At 52.2% G+C, this 22887-nt stretch overlaps 1 protein-coding gene across 1 annotated transcript in view; it reads right to left on the bottom strand.

Moving 5' to 3' along the window:
* Positions 1-298: 298 nt before the first annotated feature.
* The window catches only part of SYNDIG1 (synapse differentiation inducing 1), a gene marked incomplete at both ends in the record, with an annotated part of 51298 nt that continues 28709 nt past the window's right edge, over positions 299-22887 (bottom strand). Inside the window, one exon of the mRNA XM_079719866.1 lies at positions 299-457. Coding sequence (XP_079575992.1) covers positions 299-457 — 159 coding nt within the window. The remainder of the gene's footprint in view (positions 458-22887) is intronic.

The following is a 22887-nucleotide window of genomic DNA, read 5'->3' as shown; positions in this document are numbered from 1 at the left end:
TGGCACCAGCGTTCATCCACCAGAATCCATCCAGAGACAGCCGCGAGGGTCGAGATCTTCGGAGCTTCCATTTAGAAGGGTTAGCAGTGCCCATCTGTCCCATGCTCTGCACAGTGCTGTGAAAACGATATGAAAGGGTGAAAACAAAAGGAATCCATGGGCAGAAGATCCCAGGGCTTTATGGCGTCGTTGGCGATGACTTACACTGTCCACCTGCGTGTCCACCCTTGCCAGCCCCACTCCTCTGCCCCCGCACACTACTGGCCCAGGCTCTTCGTGCGCATGCGCCCGGGGAGGCTCATAGGTGGTTGCTCTTGGAGAGGTAGGCGATGAGGGCCACGGCCACGCCCACGTAGATGCCGGTCCCGATGGTGATTGACAGCACGGCCAGGAAGAGGGCCCGCCGGGAGCTGGTGCTGGCCTGGTGAAAGTCCCCCTTGGCCACGGCTTTGTTCGTCTGCAGCGGGAGGAGGGAGAGGAAAAAGGGGGTCAAAGTGAGCAAGGCGAACCGAGAGGGGACTCACCGAGGGGGAGTTGTGCAGGGAAGGTGGGGGGCTGTCGCTCACCACTGCTCCCCCCTGCCCTGCAAGGCAGTCAAAGCTTAAAGGAAAGAAAGCGAAGCCCTAGGGATACCCAGGCCGGCAGTTGTCAGCTGAGCGCCAGCCACGGGAGTCCTGGGTCTCGGGCACCAGGACGCGAGGGCGGGGACGTCACAGCTCAGCGGCCCCCTTCTGTCCGGTAAAGATACGTGAACAGTTTTCTAAAGTGTGTTCACACTTACCTCCTCTGATCCTTACAGGGTACGGCGGTGTGGGGGAGGAAACGGTAGGTCTGTTACCCGGAGAGGAGCCTGAGGCGTGAGATCCTTCAGTGGAGACTCCACTCGTCAGCCGGCGGCGCGGGAATCTGCGTGCCCGATGCCCCCTCCCTGCCATGGCGGGGCCGGAAAATTCATCCACCAGTGAAATAACTCGACGTGAGACCAGCGCCTCTATTTCTGGTCACCCGATTGCATAGCGAGGTGTTTAGTAAGATTCATGTTGCCTCGGGGTCATGAGGCAGACGGGAACGTGGAGGTTTCGGGTGTTGTGTCTGATTTGGCGGTTTTTTTGTTTTTGTTTTTTTTTGTGTGGTACGCGGGCCTCTCACTGTTGTGGCCTCTCCCGTTGCGGAGCACAGGCTCCGGACGCGCAGGCTCAGTGGCCATGGCTCACAGGCCCAGCTGCTCCGTGGCATGTGGGATCTTCCCAGATCGGGGCAGGAACCCGTGTCCCCTGCATCGGCAGGCGGACTCTCAACCACTGCGCCACCAGGGAAGCCCTGGTTTGGCGTCTTGTGCTGGAGTCCACCGCCACCACTGCCAGCCCCCTCCTCCTTGTCCCCTCGACAAGGGAGGCCCCAGGCTGTGGGGACCATCATGTGATCCAGCTGTGACATCACGGCTGATGCCCCCCTGACTGATGGCAGATGAGGGTGGAGGCCAGCAGGGCAGGTGCCCCCGGAGCGTCACGGGGCGCTGAGGAGGGCTGACCCCTGGCAGGGCGGGGTGCTCAGGGCAAAGGCAGAGCCCACTCCCCGTGTGGGACGTCCTGACCCCCTCAGGACCCATCTCCAGAAACCGGACTCTCCCCGGATCCCGTTTCCATGCCTGTTGAGTGTTTCTACTTTTTGTGGGCAGGATGGGGGGTGGCATCCTGATCACTCAGACACCGAGGTCCCAGACTCAGGGGTCACTAGGAGATGGCCTTCCGTCCTCCGCAGCTCTGCCCCCGACCTGATGAGACGTCGGGTGGAGAAGGGCCTCCGGTCCGCTCGTGTCCTTTTATTTTTTCCTCTAACTTCTGGTTCTTGAGGGCCAGTTTTATGTCCTCCTCCCCAAGTTTTGGGCTTGGAAGTGAGCCTGGGGGTTCCCTGTGGACGATCTTTGATGAAGCGGAGTGAAGAGACCGTGAGCAGGAAGCTCCCAGGACAATAGTAACTACGTCTCAGCTGAGTTCACCCCAAACTCTCCAGGCCCCTCCCTGCTGGCCCCCAGCCTCTGTGAGGGTGGGCCCCCCAACCCCAGCCCAGCCGGGGCTCTGCTGCAGGAGCCACAGACAGATAGACAGACACAGACCGGGAGGCCGGGCTGGGCATTCGCACCCCGCGGGGAGCTCCCAACTCCGAGGGCTGCTCGTCTCACCTGGGTCCATGCACGCACTCGGGACCCTCAGTGGCTGGAAGCCCCGGTGGGCTTTATAATGCCTGCATCGGCTGGGCTCCCCGAGGGCCGCCCTGGACGGCCTGCCCCGCGGGTGTGGGACTGAATCCGGGCGCTCCGTCCTCTCTCCTGACGGGTGGGCTCCCTGTCCTCTGCTGACCTACATCATCCCCAGCCGGGCAGCTTAAATCAAGAACAAGCCGCTAACCTCTCCCAGGTTCCGGGGTTAGGGGTTTGGGAGCCCCTCGGTGGGTAACTCTGCCTGGGCCTGGAGGGGCCTGAGCTGCAGTCTCTTGACGTCCTGGCTGCATTATGGGCTGAGGCAGGAGCTCACAGCGTCCCCCTACCGGGACCCACCCACTCCTTCCTCGCGGCCCCGCAGCCCTCGGGTCCACCTAGGGTCCCCTCCCAGATGGCGGCCTGGCCTCACGGTCTCTGGGGACCAGCTCCTGGGGCCCCTGCACAGAAGCGGGGCTGCGGCTGGGGGTTGGCTGACGTTTGCACAGCGGAAAGGGAACTCTTGTGAAGAAGGATGCACACACAGGACGACACAGTGGGTGCCCACCCCCCTTCCAGGAAGAGCAGAATCCCGGGGGGTGCAGCCTGGGGGCAGTGACAGATGGGGGTCCCGCTGAAGCTCATCCTGAGGGGGTCCCCACAGGCAGCTTTCTGTCCATGTGTCCTCTGTGACCCCAGAGGCTGACCCCAGGGCTGCCGCATTGGGCAGAGGGAGTGGCACGGTGTGTGTCACTGGACAGCCCCTCGGGCCCTGTCTGCAAACGGCCGTCCCACTCCCCCCAGGCTGGGAATGTCCCTGCGGCTGGTTTTCCTTCCCCGCCCTTTTGGCCAGAGATCACCAAGTGAAGTTCGTTCCTTTCTTTTTTGAGGTCTTTTGCTCAGAAAACAGAAAGTGCAGGTGACTGGCCTGGTTCTGAGCAGCATCTTCTGTGCGCCCGGGGCTCAGAGGGACCCAGAGAGTGTGCTGTCCACCCTCATGGACGCTACTTGGAGTATAAGTCACAGGCGAGGGAGAGAGTCTTAACTCAGGTCGAAGAGCTGGAGGTCAGAGTCAGGGAGTGCTTAGGCCCCCGAGACACCGCTTGCTGGGGACTGCCTGCAGCCACCGCCCTGACCTGGGGAAACATCCTCCAACCCACCCAGGACGTGCTGAGCTCACACGTAGCCCACTGGGATATTCCACATTCAAACATGCACTCTGGTTCTTTAGGTAAATAACTACCCTCACTCACCTGGTTTTAAAGCTATGTAGAAAACCCAACCTTAAATTCAAGAGCAAAAGTAAAATATTGGTGCTAAAGCTCATGGAAACACTGACTCCACCCCTTGAATGAAGTGTTATTTAAATGGAGGAAATAAAAATCATATAAATAGAGAACGCACAGCTGGGACCAATGTGCTCAGGCCAGAATTGACCATCAGAGCCGTGATCCAGATACGGCGTGAGGTCCGGCCCAGGTGCTGCCCCCGTCAGCCTCTGAGGCTGGGACGGCCACTAGGCCAAGCACCCAGGCAGAGGAGCCAGGCATCAGAAGTCGGAAAGGTCCTCAGACACATTTCAAGCTCATTTTGTGCAGGTTTCTAGGGTGAGAAATGACCAGTTTGCAGGGGAACGAAGTCACATTCACATCCCCGGCTGCCCTTATCCTCTGACACTTCCTCCCTCTGTGGCTGGTTTCATAGCAGGCTCGTCTCCCGGTCTGACAGATGCCAGGCCCCCTTTCTTCTGGTGCTTCTGGTGCGTCCAGTCTGGCCCCGACCTGCAGCCATCCTCACCCCCTTCCCAGTGCGCGCCGCCTCCCTCCCACCTGAGGCCCGGCTCACCTGAGAGGTTTGTCTGGCCCTCGGCTCGCGGGGGCCCAGGTCCTTACTCCTCCCCCAGCCCTTCCTTCCTTCCTTCCTTTGCTCACTTGCAACAGCTAGAGGTTTGACATCACGACAGACAACGGCCCAGGATGGCGACAGGGCCGCACAGCCGCGTTTGCCAATTTCCAAAACGAGAAGGAACCGAATTAGAGGTTCTGAAGCCCTCCATCGCCCCGCCCCCCGAGGGGACAAGGGGCCGGGTGTGTGGAGGCGGGGAGGGGATCTGAGGGACCAGAACGCGAGGCCGGGTTCTCACCACCAGGGGTGTAGGCGCCGCCTCCCCATTCAGTCCCACTGAGAGCAGCTCCGACAGGACACTGGGCGTCTGTCTTGATGTGTCCCCTGCATGGAGGGCAGGAGACCATTCCCACCTGGACAATCCAGAAGGCGGGGGTGGGCTGGGCAGCAGCGTCAGAGTGGGAGCTGGGGTCAGCGCTCTCGGGGTGGGGATGGGCCAGCCCTCCCGTCGATCGGGGGAGAAGTGGGTACTTCCTGGGGCAGACGCAGGCTGCCTGGGCTGTCTTAGACTGTGTCCGACGGAGCCCAATGGAGGGGTAAGCAGACCCCCGAGGAAAATTCCAAACTCTAGTGGAGGATGCAGAGTGTGTGAGTGTGTGTGTGGGGTCTGCAGAGAACCCGCCAAATGCCTGGATGAGGAAGAGAGCTGCACACGCTTTGCAGGCATGAGGCCCCCATGGTGATGTGAGTGGGTAGACTTTTCTACCCCCATCTGTCTCCACTCGCCATGCCTCACCCCAAAGTGGCAAACCCCATGGTGGCAGCCTGGGGGTGGGGAGAGACCACACCCCTCCTTCCCAGGAACGGCTCAGACATACACCACCCAGTACATTGTAAAAGAACAGTGCTATCTGCCACCCAAGAATGGCTCAAAGGGAAGAGAGACACAGTGGAAATCCACACCCTCATCTGGTCCTGCTGAGAGCGTGAATTCCTGTCACTACTTGGGAAACGCAACACTGCTTACAGCTGGACATATAGACACACACACGATGCAAGTGTTCCACTCCCAGCAAATACTCAACAGAAAGGATGCATTTGTGCGCCAAGGACACCTACAAGCATGTCCGTAGCCATACCGACCATCTCAGCCCCGACCTGGAAGTCATCCCAACACCCAACCACAGTAAAAGGATAAATGACAATGGTACCCAATACGGTAATGAAATAAACCTCAGGAACATGATGTTGAACAGAAGAAGCCAGACACAGGAGTCTATTGCGTAGAGTACGAAACAGGCCAAAGTCATCTACACTGTTGGCAAAGGAGCCAGATTGGTGGTGTCCTTGGGGAGGGTCAGTAACAGGAAGAAAACACAGTTAAAAAAAATTTACTTTTATACCCTAAGATGATTTTAGAAATGATTCTACCAAGAGTTAAATGAACACATAGGAACCATCTATAAAGAATAGAGAAACCCATTTCGTGAAATTAGTAAAATCTTGATATCGGAACCAGAGAAGGAAAGTAAGAGAAAAGGGAAGGAAGACGCTGATTCCCTACAGACACGGATGCAGGTGAGATTCGGTGCGCGAGAGCCGGCTTCCTCTGCACGCTGCTCGCTGCCTCTGCATTTGCTGGGCCTTTTGGATCGTCCTTCACACCATTTTCACCCCTAACTCATCTATTATACGTCCATGGGGCTGTCCCTGCCCCCTGAGGGGGGAGGCCCCCGGGGCCCCCAAGTCTCCATCCCAGGCTCACCACGGAGCATTGCAACCGCAGGTTCGCGGGCTCCGCGCAGGACCACTCAGTGAACTAATGACCGAGGCCCAGCGGCCTTTCCTTCCAGCTCTCGAGGGCAACACGCTTTGGTCAGAAACATCCCCATGTCCAGGAAGCCCTCGGCTGATAATCGCGGGTCTAACGCAGAGTCTATGAGCGATATGCATCAGGCGTAGCCAAGAAGGAAGCGTTTACAACCACAGCTCCTTGCTGGGGTGGCTCTGCCAGGCACCCTCAAGGACCTGGAGGCCAGTTTGGGCAGGACGTGGTGCCTGCATGATGGAGGGGAGGGGTCCGCAGTCCTCGGGAGTCCAGGAAGGAGGAGAGAGAGCAGCCAGGAGGGTGGCCGGTGGCTGCCGGGCAGGGGAGCGCTTCCACGATGGAGGCAGTTAATCTGTGCCACCCTGCGTGGTGGCCACGAGCCACCTATGGCTACTCAGCACTTGGGATGTGGTGAGTGTGACTGTGAGTTTTAATATCATTTAATTTTAATTGATATAAACGTAAATAGCCAAACGTTGGGGGCCACCATGGTGGGCAGCACAGACCCAGGAGAAATGGGCAGAGAGTCCCACGGGGAGCGGGGAGGAGAAGAAGCCTGGGGTGTGGTGGGCGGGATGAACCCAAAGGAGGTGGAAACCCTGCAGGGCGGTTCAGGCATCAGTGCTGGGGGGTGGGGGGTTTCCCCACGCCCGGGAAACTGCTCCACACACACCTGCCTCTGTGCATTTACCTGTGAATTTATTTTGGTAGCTCAGTGTCAGGTGGAGATGAAGGAGGTTGGGGTGACCCTGTGAGAAGGCAAGGCCCATGAAATCTGCAGATGAAGGGGGGCCTTTGGACCCGGGCTGTGGAGTGGGCGTCCTGGTCGGGGTCCACTGGCATCCCTCGCAGTTGGAAACTATCAGGGGCTGATGCTGGGCCCCAGGCCTCCGTGACATGTGGCAAGGCCCTGTGCTCCATCCCTGCTGGGGGACACCTCCCCTGACCCCCGGGAGACAATGCTCCCGGGGTCTGGTCCTGGACTGAGTTTACCACAAGCTTTTACCAAAGTCCTCATTTCCTTTGGCTGTAAAATACCCACTGTTATTTGAGTTTCAGGAAAAACATGACTTTCTCTGCAATATATCCCTCCTTTGTTTTTCTTTTTTTTTTTCTTTTAGCCGCTTGTTTTGCGGGATCTTAACTCCCCGACTAGAAATCGAACCTGGGCCCCGGCAGTGAAAGCTCTGAATCCTAACTACTGGATGGCCACAGAATTCCCCTTGCTTTGTTTTTCTTATGGTCGCTTATTTTAGGGGCAGAAATCGCTAAGGTCGGAGGAGTCCACATCCACGTCTTCCACAGACACGTGGTCCCACTCTGGTCGAGGAGCTGGGTCCCGGCACAGCCGGGATGGCCTCGGCAAAACACAAAGGCTGGCGCCAGACCGCCGCCCCTGAGGAGTGTGACAGACACCCTCTCTACCTCCACAACCATCTCTCTGGAAATTTATAGCACTCTGGGTATTTTATGGTTCATTTTTCCTCCTGCACCAATATCTGTCGGGCTGGATTACATTTCTTTGCATCATTGCAAAGCTTATTTCCCTTATTTATGACTGTCTACCGCTTGCTGTGTGCTGACGGGCACCCGGGGCTGCGCTGGAGGAGGGGGCCGTGTGGTGGTTTAGCAGGCTCCATGGGGAGGAGGGAGAGCCTCTCAGGCCAGGGCTCACTCAGACCCACATGCACGCTTCTTTCCTTACGCGCTTTAGTTCCAGGAGCATTTTTATGACCTCCCCTCCCCCTTTTAAAGCAACCCTTCTATTTTAAGCCATGAAAAAAAAAATAAATCTTGTGAGTTAGGTCTGAATGACAGATCAGCTATGAAACAAACGTACCCCCTGTGCTTGGGTAAAACCCGATGGGAACACAGGCTCCCCTGGGTGCTAGCACCAAGCCTCCTCACCTGGCCTTGGCCTGGGTCACTGCGGCGGGGGGGAGGAATTACCCATGATGGTGTCTGAGGGCCCCTGTCATCAAGGTCATTTTGTAGGGAACACAACAAAAACATCAGTAGGAGCAACGGCCCCTGTGCCATCCTGTGCAGAAGCCTGAGTGACCTTGATTCCATCCTCCAGCTGAGGTTAGAGGAGCTCCAGGACCCGCGGTTCCTGAGAGGCCCCGCCCAGTGCTTATGTTCCCACAGCTCAGTTCTCCCCCCTATGCTGGCCATAGGGCTCTGTTGGAGAGAAGCCTGCCTTGGTTTTCCCCTGTGACTAATCAGTATGAACTCATGTTTAGCTTCATACAGGCACAGATGTATAATACAAAAATAATTATACATATGGAAATATTTCTATATATAAAGATGTAGACAAATGTATTTCTACATATAGAACTAATAACATGTGAGTACACACAGGTATATTTCCTATTTCCTAGCTCTGTTACTGAGCAAACACAGAATCAATGACACCCCAGTAGCAACAAGCACACCCAGTGCCCAGATAGTGGTTTCTAAAACCATTTTCCAATAAAAGGGGTCAGAACTCCATGGGGAAGTGGCTGATTTTAGGACTCAGGCAGGTAATATACAAGATGAGCCTGGGACGGCATTTTATAGTACAAAAAAGGAAAAATACTCCAAGATCAAAAGGATGGGGGCATGTCAGGGGGACACAGGAAATGCTGCCTATGGCCAAAGTGACAAAATAAATAATGTAGTATTGGATTATAAGCCAAAGTGTAAAATAAACATCCAAGGGTCCATACTGATATAAATAAATGATTGGATGAGTCAGTTCACTGGGGTGAATAGACAAATCTCCCATATAGACAAATTCCAAATAATCTATGTAGGTCCTCCGGCCTTAGGCAAGTAAAGCACAAGTCCCAGCCTTTGAGGGTGGGCTGTGCAGTGACTTCCTAGGACAGAGGACGGAATGGACGGCGAGAGGAAGAGTGACCTTGCCGTGAAGAAACCCGACAGACATGACCACAACCAGGCGACCAGGGTCAGCATCCGCAGTGACAGGGCATGTTGACGGGACGCAGCACTGACCTGCACCTCCATGCTCCTCCTCCACAAACCCATAACCCCAGTCTAAGCAGGAGGAAAGCATCAGACAAGTCCCGATAGAGGGACATCCCACACCGTACCCCACCAGGTCTCCTCACAGCTGTCAAAGTCATCAGAAATGGGGGACGCCTAAGACGCTGTCACAGCCCAGAGGATCCCGAGGAGGCCTGACCGCCAGGTGCTGCGTGGATCCTGGCTGGGACCCAGGGGCAGAAAGAGGGCATCAGGCAACCGCTAAGGCGATCTGGACAGAGCACGTAGAGTCCAATGGTGCAGCAACACTGGCCTTTACCTGGGGGACAGACGAGCCCCACGTGAGATGTCGATGGGGGTTGGTGGGTGACTGGGCTCAGGGAAGCCGCCAGCTGTGCACCCCTTTGTCCATTTTCTGCAGAGCTAAACTGGTCTGAGATAAGTCGTTTATTTAAAAGGCAGGGTGTGGATGGGGCGGATGAGAGGCCTGTCTGGTGCAGGGGCACGTTCCCGGGCTCCGTCCCTGAGAGCCTGGGGGGAGGCGGGGAGAGGGGCCGGCACACCTGCTCAAACCAGCACCGACGGGGAACTCGCTCGGCCCTTGAACTACTTGCTCGCTATTTCTGAGTGTCCGATTTTACTTTCCTCCCTAAAGCAGAGTTATAACACCTGTCTAGTGGGTGTTGTGACCATGTCAGCACAGGACACCCTGACTCACTGCTCCATGTCGAGCTCCATTTGTTCTTGTTTCTCTAGTTTCTTAAGGTGGCTGCTTAGGTTCCATCAAATGCATATATTAGGCTCTTTTTCTAATATATGCATTTGACGCTACAATTTTCCCTCTAAGTACCACTTTAACTACATCCCACAAATTTTGATGTTTTATTTTCATTTTCATTTAATTCAGAATATTTTTAAATTTCCCGTGGGACATTTTTGACCCATGGGTTATTGAGAAGTACATTTTTAAAGTGCCAAATATTTGGGAAGTCCCCAGCTATCTTTCTGTTACTGACTTCTATTTTAATTCTTGTGTGGTCTAGAATGTACTTTGTATTTTTTCTTTAAAATTTTTAAGGATTGTTTTTTTGGCCCAGAATACAGCCTATCCTGGTGAATGCCCCCTGTGCTCTTCAGAAGAATGTGTATTCTGCAGTGGTGGCTGATTAACAGTGCTCTTCAGGTCATCTATATCTTTACTGATCTTCTGTCTGCTTGATCTATCAAGTACTGACAGAGGTGGCTGAAGTCTCCAACTGTAACTGTTATCTATTTCTTCTCTCAATTCTGTAGTCTTGCCTCATATCTCGACTCTGTGGTTAGTGCATGCACTTTATGTTTATGATTGTTATTTGTTCTTGGAGAATTAACCCCTTTATCATTATGCAACACACCTCTTTATCCCCGATAATATTCCTTGTTCTAAGGTCGGCTTTGTATGACATTAACATAAGATACTCCAGCTTTATCTTGATTTGTGTTAGCATAGTATATCTTTTTCCATATCTTTACTTTTAATATTTACTTTCAATCTGTCTGGGCGTTATATACAGGTTTCTTTAAATGTAGACAGTATATAGTTTATAAGTAGACAACATATAGTGGGGTCTCATTTTTTAAAAAATCAGTCTGACAATCTCTGTGTTTTAGCTGGTGTGTCCAGACCACTGACATATAAATGATTATTAATATAATTAGATTAATATTTACCATCTTTGTATATTGTTGCTTTTGTTTCTATTTTCTTTCTTTTCAGCCTTCTCTGTTTTTGTTTTTTTTTAAATGTGGACCATTTTTAGGGTCTTTATTGAATTTGTTACAATATTTCTTCTGTTTTATGTTTTGATTTTTTGGCCGCGAGGCATGTGGGATCTTAGATCCCTGACCAGGGATGGAACCCACACCCCCTGAATTGGAAGGCAAAGTCTTAACCACTGGACCACCAGGGAAGTCCCCGTCTTCTCTAGTTTTAATCGAGCATTTTATGTGATTCCATTTTTTCTCCTCTATTGCCTTATCATTTATACTTCCATTTAAAATATATATCTCAGTTGCTAAGCCTACTTTCAAATAGCACCATATTGTCTCAAGTGTAGTGCCGATACTTTATGATGGAATATTCCCAAATCCTCCCTCTCACCTCTTCAACACTGTTGTCACTTTTCACTTTTACATATTCCCTAATCGCCCAATGCACTGTTACTATTCGTGCTTTAAACAGACAGCGATCTTTTAGAGAATAAGAAAAATAAAAGATTACATCTCATTTTTATTTATTCATTTTTTGCTGTTCTTCTTTTTTATCAATGTAGATCCAGTTTTCTGACCCATATCGTTCTCCTGCTGCCTGAAGAACTTTAATATTTTTCTAGACCTCAGGTGTGCTGGCAGTGAATTCCCCCAGTTGTTTGTTTGAGATTGTTTTTATTTATCCTTGACTTTTTCAGGATATTGTCCCTGGATATACACACAGGTTGGCAGGTTTTTGTTTATTTGTTTTATTCTTTCAACACTTTCAAGATTGAGTTGAACTGCATTCTTAGTTGTGTGATTTCTGGTGAGAAGTTGGCCATAAATTTTATCCTTGTTTCTCTGTAGGTAAGCTGTTTTATTCTCCTTGGAGAATCTTCAAAATTTTCTTTTTGTTTCCTACAGTTTAAATATAATACATCTGGGTCTTGTTGTTTTTGTTGAATTCTGCTTGATGGTCTCTCTGCTTCTTGGAACAGTGATTTGGTGTCTGTCACTAATATTGGAAAACACTTGGATATTATTTCTTAAAATATTTCTTCTTCTTTTGGTATTCCAATTACACATGTTATGTTACACCATTTCCTGTGGTCTTGCAGTCCACAGTTCTTGGATATTGTGTTCTTTTTTTTCACTGTTTTCAATTTGTGTTTCAGTTTGGATAATTTCTTTTGGGCCACCTTCAAGTTCACTGATGCTTTTCTCAGCTGTGTCAAGTCTACCAAAAAAATATTCTTCATTTCTGTTACTGTTTTTTACTTCTAGCATTTCTTTTACAGTTTTTATCTCTCTGCTGACATTACCCAGATGTTCATGCATGTTGTCTACCTTTTCCTTTAGAGCTTTTAACGTATTGGACACAGTTGTTTTAAATCCTCTCTTTGATAATTCCAACATCTGAGTCATAATCAAGTTTGGTTCTAATGATTGCTTTGTCTCTTCAGACTTTTCTTGACTTCTAGCATGCCTTGCAATAAAGACATCTTTATAGGGCAGTAGATATTGAAGTAAATAGGCCTTTAGTGTGAGAATTTATGTTAAGCTGTCAAGAAGTGGAGCACGTTTGATGTTTGTTGTAGCTTTAGGTACCTCTTCGAATGTCTTTATTTTTGTCTTTCCTCTTGGCTTTGGGGCTTCCCTGTGTACTGCCTCAAACAGAGCATACATCTCATGTCCCCCAGCTCACATGCATTGTTATCATACTGGAAGCTTATACTCACATGGTGGAAGGGTATGCGGGAGGGGAAGCTCTGTGACCCTCTAAGTCTTTTAACTGGAGAGCAGTGGGCCAGGGCTGCACTCCACAAAGAGGGATGAACTCCACGGTCTTTCTGTCTCTCCTCCAGAGTGGGGTTGCTCCCCCCGCCCCCATCAAAAGCCTGCCAGAGACCACCCTGCAGCACTTTGCTTTTAGGATAACAAATGAGACGAATGTTGGAGATTAACAAGTGCTTTAAGGTGGGTCTCTTTTGTTGAGGTAGTTTCTGTTCCTCTCCTGTACACACACATATTGTAAGGCTGTAGATATTTGAAGAAATATGTTAACTTAGCTTATTTTAAAAATCATTTAGGGCTTCCCTGGTGGCGCAGTGGTTGAGAGTCTGCCTGCCGATGCAGACGACACGGGTTTGTGCCCTGGTCCGGGAAGATCCCACATGCCGTGGAGCTGCTGGGCCCGTGGGCCATGGCTGCTGGGCCTGCACGTCCGGAGCCTGTGCTCCGCAACGGGAGAGGCCACAACAGTGAGAGGCCCACGTACCGCAAAAAAAAAAAAAAATCATTTAGAATATTTAATGCTGTCATTTAGCCTTACCATCACAATGCTGTTTGCTTTGCTAACTGAAGGTTTGCAAGACTCTCAGCACTTCTTTCTTCACTAGGCAATGTCTTTATCATCATTGTCATGTGTGCCAGTGTGCATCTGATAAGTATAATAGCTTTGGAATAAAAATGCCCTTTACTTTTTACTATAATCATGTCATGACATCATAAACTATTAGAAGGCCTTTTAGGTCTCAGAAGTTTTGTTAATTTGATATTTTCTTTCTGAATATAGTATTTAGGAAAGAAAGTTGTTCTCTCATTATTCATTTTCCAATGAACCTAATAATATAAACATGTTACGTGTTTACTTTTCTTCCATCCCTGTAAATGCAGCTGTGGCAGATTATATTTTCCCTGAAATGGCTGCTGCAGTGTTTTCCATCCCTCATATTCTTCTAGATCCTTGACCTCTATGTTCCCTCCCATGAGTCTGGGTAGACCTTTACCAAGGCCTCGGCCAGCAGGGTCTGGCGGAGGTGATGCTGTGTGGCTTCAGAGGTTGGGTCATAACAAGGTATCATGATCTGCCCTGGTATTTTTGGGACACTTGTTTTGGGAGCCCAGCCACCATGTGGAGGGACCACATGGGAAGGCCAGGTACTGGGTGCCCCTGTGCTCACTCTGGGTAAAGTCCGAGCCAACAGCTAGCATCAATGACCAGACATGGGTGTGAAGACGCTGCAGATGTTCCAGGCTCGAGTGACCCCCCCAGACACTGAGGAGCAGAGACAGGCCTTCCCCATGGCGCCTCCCGGATCCCAGCCCAAGAAACCATGAGCACAATGAAAAGGTCATTTCATGCCACTAGGTTCAGGGCAGTTTTCTTTGCAGGAATAACTGGATCAGCACCCAAAATAAAACACAGAGGTTTATCAGAAAACCAGGAGCAGGTGTGGTGTGCAAAACACTACCACTGCAGAAGCAGGAGGAAGTACGGGGAGACTGTGAGAGTTTGCTCCCCAAGGCAGCAGGATTCACCCCTTCCGTAAAAGTCTGAGGGCATTTCTCTGGGGAGGCTGGGGTTTGTACCTCTTATTTCTTGGTATACTTTTAAGGAGTCCGCTTAGACACAGGGCCTGAGTTTCCTCATGTGCAGACCTTGATGGTGCTCCTTGGCCCCTGCAGGGTCTGAATGCAGGAGGCTCGGGTTCACTCCTTCTCTACCTCAGTGTTGCTCAACTGGAAAATCTACCCTCTGTGAAGTTAGACAAGAAAATGAGGCTGGGTCACACTGCATGCGATTTGGGATAAGGTGTGTTCTGGTCACTGTCTAGGAGACGATCCTTCTATCCCTGGAGATTTGTAGTCTGATAAGCTAATGAAATTATTGTAGCCAGTAAGGGCTATACTATTATACAGTGACAACACGATACTTATCTGACTTACAAACATTAAAAATAAGTACAAGGTATGGGTAAGGTCCTTAAATTGTGTGTGTGTGCATGTGTGTGCACGCACATGCATGGCCCGTTTATGCCGCGTAAAGACCAGCTCCCATGAGATCGTCTGTGGATGGGAACACACGGAGGGCAGACAGAGAAGGGAAGGGGAGAGCTGTCTTGGGCCCCTTTTGTGTGTGTCTGTCTCTTTGGAAGCCTCAATATTCTTGCCACCTTCTTCTCCATTGTAAGAAACAAGCAAAATCTCTAGGAGAAAAGTGCCTTTCTGGCCGGGGAGTTAGAAACAACAGACTAGTCTGAACTTTGCTCTTCCGTATTTCCCACCCCTTCCAGACAATTCCTTTTGGTGGGTCCCACCTTCATGTCAGGTACAAGCAGGCCAACCTCTGTCTTATTTCTCTCATCACCTCCTAGAAGTGTAATATGTAGTTTTATTTGCCAATTGTACCTCAATAAACCTGGAAAAAATGATAAACTCAAGACCACAGCCTCCCTCTAGGCCCTCTGGCAGTTCTAAGTAACAGGGGGCTTCAGACAAGGGCCCTGGGCTGGGGTATGACCTGCACTCCCAGCTACGTCCCAAGGTCTCAATCTCCTCCTGCAAGAATCTAGGACTTTGCAGAGGCCATAACTGGAGGAAAGAAGTGTGTCTGTTTCCTCCGTGTCCTTTGATAATTTTCTTTGCTGTTGTTTCTGGAAGACAGCCCAGTCACTTGGCTATAGGGGACTGAGAGCTGACATGCAAAGGGGGAAAAAAAGAGCAAAGGACGAGGGGAAGGACCAAGAGGAAAAGAAGAGACTCTTTCACAAAGGAGAAAGGTCACTGCGGCTACTTTCCGCGTGTAAAATATTCCCTTAGCTTTATTATGTGGAGGACATTAGCATTATGCACAGCGGGAAGGAACATTTTAATACAGAGCATCTTTTTCCAGCTTCAAAGATGAGAGTAAAATATAAACGTAATGAAACTGCTGTTGGGATGCTGTCGTTTCCTCTTTGGGGCTTTGTGGGTTGGCAGAGAAATGGGCTGGTAGGAGCATAATTTGTGGGTCAGAAATGACCCCAGAAAGAGAAGGAGACAGGCTGAGCCCTTGGTGCCAGCGAGTCCCAGCGTTCTGACCTGCAGAGACACTGCAGGACCACCTTTCCAGCCCCACTCCAGGACCACCCCTCTGGCTCCCCCAGGATCAGCCCTTTGGTTCCCCTGAGGTAAACAGTCTTCCCCTGGGGCTGGTGGCCACGCTCACAAACAGGAGAAATGCTATATTTCAGTGAGAAGTTGGTGAAAATCATGATGAACCCGTTTCCCACCAAGCCCGTGGATGTCCCGGACGGCCTGCCTGCCCTCGTGGGGTCTAGGCAATCCCCCCAGAGGAGGGGGGCAGGGAGGGCAAGACGATCCAGGTGTCCGAGCTCCCTGGGCTGAAAGGACGTCCAGGACTCTGGGGACAGGAGGAGACGGGGGTGAAGGTGGGTGGAAGTGGGTGCCTATCTCAGGAACGGCGTGTGGGGGTGACTGTGTCCTGTGTTGCCGCACAGCCGCCCGGGAGGGGAGACCCTGGAGGGGAGGAGTCAGTTCGGCGGGTCTCCGAGCAGGACGTGCGGGCTCATCGGGGTTCCTCGTGCTTTGTCCCCATGGAGGTGTCTTCCCAGCTCTGTGCCTCGGAGTTAGGGTGTTGAGGTGTGGCCGATGAAACAGATGTTAAAACATCAGCGAGGAAGTTGCCTCACCTACTTAAGATACTAACGTCGTTAAGGATTTGATAAATGCGTACAGCTCATTGGCTGATTTCGACTATATGCTTTCGTTTATGAAAGGAGGCCACTGGAAGAACTCCTTTGACAATAAACCACTAACTTCTAGACGACAGAAGTCCTTGGGAGCAATATTGCTGCAACATCTGAGGATCCAGGCTGTAAGGTATTGTTACCTTCTGTTCATTGCTTTCCCCGACATGCCCGTTGGGTTACATTAATCTCAGTGTAATAAGGAACTCTATTCTGAGCATTTAAATGGGTGAAGCCGGACTCCTCCTTGACAGCAGCTTGTCACTTAGGACTTTGACCGTGGGTCTGTCTTATTCATTCCCTGACCACCTCCAAGAAGGACGGAGGAGGGTTGACTGTTTCCCGAAGGCCAGCAGCCCTTCCTCATCCCATTTCCTCGTTGCTTCCTGAGGTCTCAGTGGACTCGTTGTCCTGATCACCACAGAATCTCAGCCTAGGAACTTAGATGAGCCCCTCTCACAGCGCCTCTTTACAGCCAAGAAGAGCAGGAGGTTTGGGGAAGGGCTCTCTTGGCCAGGCCTCTGGTTCCTGGACCCGCTCCCCTGTCTCTGTCTTTATGCCAACCAAGCAGAGTGTGTTTACTAAACCCCTGTTCAGGCCACGCACCACGAACACCACATCCTGGAGATGCAGCCGGACTGCAGCGCCCCCGTGGCCAACGCGCTCCATCCACAGACCACCATGAGCTGAAACCCTTCAGCCAAGCTTTCTGACCATGACAAACGATTATTATAATCCTATGCTGGGAGCTGAGGCGGAAGAGCTCTGAGTTTAGATATATTTAGAAACATAGCTAAAGCGGATTCTGTTTTAAGCCTTTCCCCTGGCTTTTGAATTCTGTTAAGTTACTGGGAAATAAAGTAAATCATCTTGCAGGTTAGTGAAGGCTGCGTCAAGAGCACTTTTATGTCCTGCTGCCCAGGCCGGGCCGTTCTTTGGTTTTACAGCTCACCGGGAGCCTGCGTCGGGCCCGGGGCGTCCCATCTCCTCCCGCGCCTGCGGGGAGACCAGGGCAGCAGGTGGGCCCCGGCAGAGAGTCACGGTCTTCCCGATGAGATGGCGGGGTGTTTGGGGGCACATGTGATTCTGTCCTGGTGCCAAAGGGCTAAGTTCTCTCTCCTGAGTAAAGACAGCACCCCCACACCCCCAAGTCCTTAGCTGGAGTCAGATGGCTCCTGTCTGCTGGGGAAGGGCCGCCCTCTGGGGAAATGAACCCAGATACTCAGGGCCTCCCTGGTCCCAGGTGGTGACAAAGGAGTACCAAAGAATTTTCAGAAAGAATTGGCCTTTCTCATGACAGGCTCTTCGGCCAAGAATGGAGGTGTCCAGAACACCCTAAGCACCTGCAGGTCCAGGCCCGGGAGCAGATTCCAGACATTCCTCCAGGAACCGTGCCTGAGAGCCGGCCCAGGACAGAAGCAGCCCTTTGACCACGGAGCTGAGCCGCCAGCTCCTGCCCCTGCTGCAGCTGCAGCCGCAGGACAGACACACTTCCGGGAGGCAAAGCTGCAGAGGGTGCTTCCCTGCACCCCGGGCTCCGGCCTCCGGGGATGCCACAGAACAGCTTCGGGAAGAGTGGCCACATGTACTGAGGGGACCTGCAACCCTCGGGGCTCCGGCCACCTTCAGACTCCAGAGCGTCAGCCGAACTCTGGGCCCCACCCCCTATCCAACATTCACGCATAATAAATCAAACCTCACTTTGATCGGGCCTTGCAAGACACCCCGCCAATTACCTGAAAATCAGCCTGAGACCCAGAGCGATCAGCTGTACCCTCTGTGGGCAGAGCGTGACTCAGGCTCCCTGCTGCCGACTCAGGCTCCCAGGTCTGGTCAGCACTTGCCCCCTGTGCGATGGGACAGGTACAAACGCACTCCCAGCGCCCCTGAGGGGCAAGGCCCAGGGATCCTTACGTGGACGCAGATGGCTCTGCATGAAGATCTGTTCACTTACAAGCTCCATTTTGGCTTTCAAACCCTGCATGTCATTTCCGGAGGAACGCAAGGCACTTTATACACCTCTGAGGACCAGGCACAATGATGCAAAATCATCTCAGGAATGCAGAGAATCATTTTAGAATTGAGCTCTAGGGGCAGGGTCTCAAGATGGACTTACCACATCTCCACTGTGTTTAGATTCCCGGGAGGACCACAAAGCACTGCCAGGCTGTTCTTGGTACTTTCTGTGCCTGTAAACCATCCCGGACACCTTGGAAGCCCTTGTGGCTCTCGGTGACCAAGATGGGACCCCCAGAGACCCAGTCTGGTCGTGGTGGGCAGTGCGGGCCTGGGATGGGGGTGGTGGTCTTGGAGGGAGGCAGGAGTGGCCGGAGGCTGGGGTGATGGCAGAATGGGGGTAATGGGGAAGCTCTGGGGTTCAGGCTGGCTTTGAAACCTCCACTCAGTTTGGACGAAGCAGGCAGTGCTGGGGCCTCGAGGGGTGATGCTGTCCACGTGGGACTGAGAGGGGCCAAAGTGGACCCAAACTGTGGCACTTCCTGGAGAACCATGGATGAGCCGGGATGGGGGATGGGAAGGGTCCAGGGCCAAATTCACCACCTGCATGTTGCTGTCTCCCAGCGCAGGGCCAGTTCTAAAGGATACTTTCCGCCTACACGTCTTGCTGTTTCCTGCATCCCCTAAGCAATCTGCATCGTGGCATCTAAGAACTCGCTGCTTCATCATTTATCTTTGAATTACTTTGGAGGCAGCCGGCTCCACAGCTCTCCCCGACCAGCTCATGCTGAGCACGTGGCGCTCCTTCGACCCTGCCCTCGTGTGTGTGTGGACATCACCACAACGCAAAGCTCAGACCAAAGTAAACACGTGCTGCAGTTGTGTTTCAAGGACTCCTTCCTATTTATATGTATCAATCATTTAAATAAAATCAAAGGTTAGAAATGAAGAATCCCCTGTCTAAAAGGAGAGAAGGAAAAATAAGGATGAGGAGCTTTACACACATGCTCTGCAGGTCACAGTACATGCTGTGCTCAAGGTAATTTTCCAGCTCTAAATTCAGCATCTTCTAGGCTCTATGTCTGGGATTCATGCAACTCTCAAGTGCCAGAAAATGCCAAAGCTCATCAAGGAAGCAAGAAAAGAGGGGCCCTGCTGAGACCAGCCCACCAGAGTCTTGAGCCAGGGTCCCGTCCTCTCACTGCACCAGTTTTTACAACCAAGGTGCAGGTGTAATGTCATCAGTACTTTTGACTCCCATGTACAGCTAGCTGGCCCCATGGGTGAGGTAGTCCAGTGAGGGGTCTCTCAGTGAGAAAGACTTAAATTTCATTATTGTCAACATCAAAACATCTGAGATGTACCCCAAATGGCCCTAATTCCCACGAGAATCTATGATGTGCTCATCAACCAGTGACTCATCACAACTGTTCCCGAATTTCTATGTTCTGCTGGCATCACTATACTTGTGAGTCCAGACACAGAAGGTGCTGCCCTGCCTGTGAGGTGATGCTTCGTGCTGCAGACAGTGAGATGGATCAGTGGCCTGGCCTTCCCCGTGGCTGCATCCAGGGACGCCTGTGGTGAGACTGGTGTCTGTCATGGACCAGGGTATGTTCAGCTAAGTGTGTCTAGGCTCTGGGCAGGCTGGACTCAGCCTTCAGAGGCACGGCCATGGAAGCCACGGGCCACTGCACAGAAGCAGGAGCTCCTGGGACTGCACCTTTTGTTTGGTCCTCGGGATGTCATAGGACCTGTGCAGCGCCTCAATCTCAGAAGAGATGTGAAAGTAAAGACCAACCATGCTTTTAGGGGCTATGTCCTCAGAGCTTTAGATACATCATCTAAAAGCAAAAAGATCACGCATCTGCAAACGTAATTTGAGGTGAGCATGAGGCCAGAGGGAAGAATGTAACACACGCTGGGATTTTAACTCTGGATTCCCAGACACTGTGTGGGCTCTGCCCTTGGACAATCAACGCACGGGTTTCTCTCCTCCAGACAAATAATCACAAAATCAAGATACTAATTACTGACACAATGCATAAACTATAACTGCAAAAAATCCATCAAATACACTCCAGGGAACAGAACAGATATGATGCATTTGTTCATCTATCCACCAAAACAAGCTGCGATCAGTGACTCAACTCCAGCATGCATTCCGGACGAAGAAAAATAGATCAGAAATCTGATTTGTCTTGCCTGCACCGGATCATTAATATTTATACAGAATTGTTTAGATCCAGAAGTTGCAAAACAGCTCTCAGAAGCTACAATCAGCATATCAAATACACATATGGAGAGGGAGATAGAGATGAGGCAGGAGGGAGTGAGGGAGGAGGAAGGAAGGGAGGGAGGGAGAGAGGAGGGGGAGGAGGGAGAAGGATGAGGGGAGGAGGGAGAGAGGAGGGGAGGAGGGAGAAGGATGAGGGGAGGAGGGAGAGGGATGGGGGAGGAGGGAGAAGGATGAGGGGAGGAGGGAGAAGGATGAGGGGAGGAGGGAGAGAGAAGGGGAGGAGGGAGAAGGATGAGGGGAGGAGGGAGAGAGAAGGGGGAGGAGGGAGAAGGATGAGGGGAGGAGGGAGAAGGATGAGGGGAGGAGGGAGAAGGATGAGGGGAGGAGGGAGAGAGAAGGGGAGGAGGGAGAAGGATGAGGGGAGGAGGGAGAGAGAAGGGGAGGAGGGAGAAGGATGAGGGGAGGAGGGAGAGAGAAGGGGAGGAGGGAGAAGGATGAGGGGAGGAGGGAGAGAGAAGGGGAGGAGGGAGAAGGATGAGGGGAGGAGGGAGAGAGAAGGGGGAGGAGGGAGAAGGATGAGGGGAGGAAGGAGAGAGGAGGGGGAGGAGGGAGAAGGATGAGGGGAGGAGGGAGAAGGATGAGGGGAGGAGGGAGAGAGAAGGGGGAGGAGGGAGAAGGATGAGGGGAGGAGGGAGAAGGATGAGGGGAGGAGGGAGAGAGAAGGGGAGGAGGGAGAAGGATGAGGGGAGGAGGGAGAGAGAAGGGGAGGAGGGAGAAGGATGAGGGGAGGAGGGAGAAGGATGAGGGGAGGAGGGAGAAGGATGAGGGGAGGAGGGAGAAGGATGAGGGGAGGAGGGAGAAGGATGAGGGGAGGAGGGAGAAGGATGAGGGGAGGAGGGAGAAGGATGAGGGGAGGGGGAGGGGCATCGCTCCACGACCATTAAGCTGCGTTGCATGTTTTCCGGATACAGGTGAAAATATATCCATCTGATATATTGGGCCATCCTTCTAGTCACGTTTGTAGTCCATTTCTGCACAGTCAGTGCCAGTCCCGCGCCTGGCGGGGCTCCTGCGGCCCAGCCGCTCCCTCACCATGACCCTGGGGGGAGGCGGGCCTCGTCCAAATCCCTCCCACCTCCTCGCCCCCTTGGCAGCATCTTTCCTCCCAGGTGGTCCCATGGCTCCTGCCTCTCCACACCTCCCGGGGCTGGAACGGGCTTTGCCAGGTCCTCCTCTGTGACTCCAGCAGAGTCCGTGGCGTTAGTACTTAGTCACCCTGCTCAACCAGATGATGACTCCACCTGTTAGAGGACCCGTGACTCTCACGTATGACGTTGGGTCTTGTGCTAATTCTGAATCGGCTCTAGTGCTTACAGACGCAACTTACTATAAATCAGGGGGCATCCGAGAATCATGAACTTGAGGACAAGAGAGGTACATGGTGACATACATCAAACATTTCCTCCAGACCTATGGATGATTATAAACCACACCACTCAGTGTGTGGAGGACACGGGGTCCAGTTGTATGTAAGGCACCTGTTCTAAGCACACAACTTGGAAAAAAAAATGAGCATTTCAAAAATCTGTCTTTGTCTGTGACAAGGTTTAGCCAGGAGAACGTGGAAATGCCGGTCTATCTGGTGAGATGAATGGTTAGAGATGGACAGGTGACAGCTCCTAAAAACATCTGAGGCATCTGCCACTCAAGGCTTTGTTGTAACTAAGCTCCTGGCGGATGGGAGGGCGGAGGGAGGTGAACGGCCCGTCTTGCTGCCTCTGTCTCATGCAACCCGGAGGCTGTGCAGCAGAAATCCACAGAGGCCCCGCAGTGCCTGACACACGTGTCTGCTTGCTTCCTTGTGAAAGGATTTTCTGCTCTGAGTTCACTCTGTTCCAGAGCATGCTGCTTCCGTGCAGTGTCCTCTGACCACCCTTCATGCTGTTGTATTTCCCACCCTTATTCTCTGGCTTAAAACGCTCAGTTAATAGACCGACTCCAGTTTGCATTCAAGACTCTCCGGCCCTGCCCTGTCTTCCCTGGCCCCCCAGGTCACCTCTGTCTCTGTTGCTTCCTCCTGGGGGCAGCCCTCAGCCTACGACTGGTGGCAGCCCCTCCTTGGTGGGCAGCTCAGAAGAGGGAGCGCGGCACTGTCTCCAGGGCGCCCAGCGGAGGAGGGGTTCGTGCTGGCTGCTCACAGCCCTGCGTAGGGCGCGTGCCCAGAGCATTTAGCAGCTTGACTTGATCTTTTTTTTTTTTTTTTTTTTTGCGGTACATGGGCCTCTCACTGTTGTGGCCTCTCCCATTGCGGAGCACAGGCTCCGGACATGCAGGCTCAGCGGCCATGGCCCACGGGCCCAGCCGCTCCGCGGCATGTGGGATCCTCCCAGACCAGGGCACGAACCCGTGTCCCCTGCATTGGCAGGCGGACTCTCAACCACTGCGCCACCAGGGAAGCCCCTTGACTTGATCTTGAGTCATGGTGACTCCTCTCAGCTGGGCCTGGACACCCTCAAGAGATGCCACGTTTATAAGCCACATGGTTCATCTTTACGAAATGACTGAA

Source organism: Hyperoodon ampullatus, assembly GCF_949752795.1.
Source record: "Hyperoodon ampullatus genome assembly, chromosome: 14".
NCBI classification, from domain to species: Eukaryota; Metazoa; Chordata; class Mammalia; order Artiodactyla; family Ziphiidae; genus Hyperoodon; species Hyperoodon ampullatus.
Note: the sequence above shows the minus strand (reverse complement) of the source record. Positions and strands in the feature narration are given on the sequence as shown.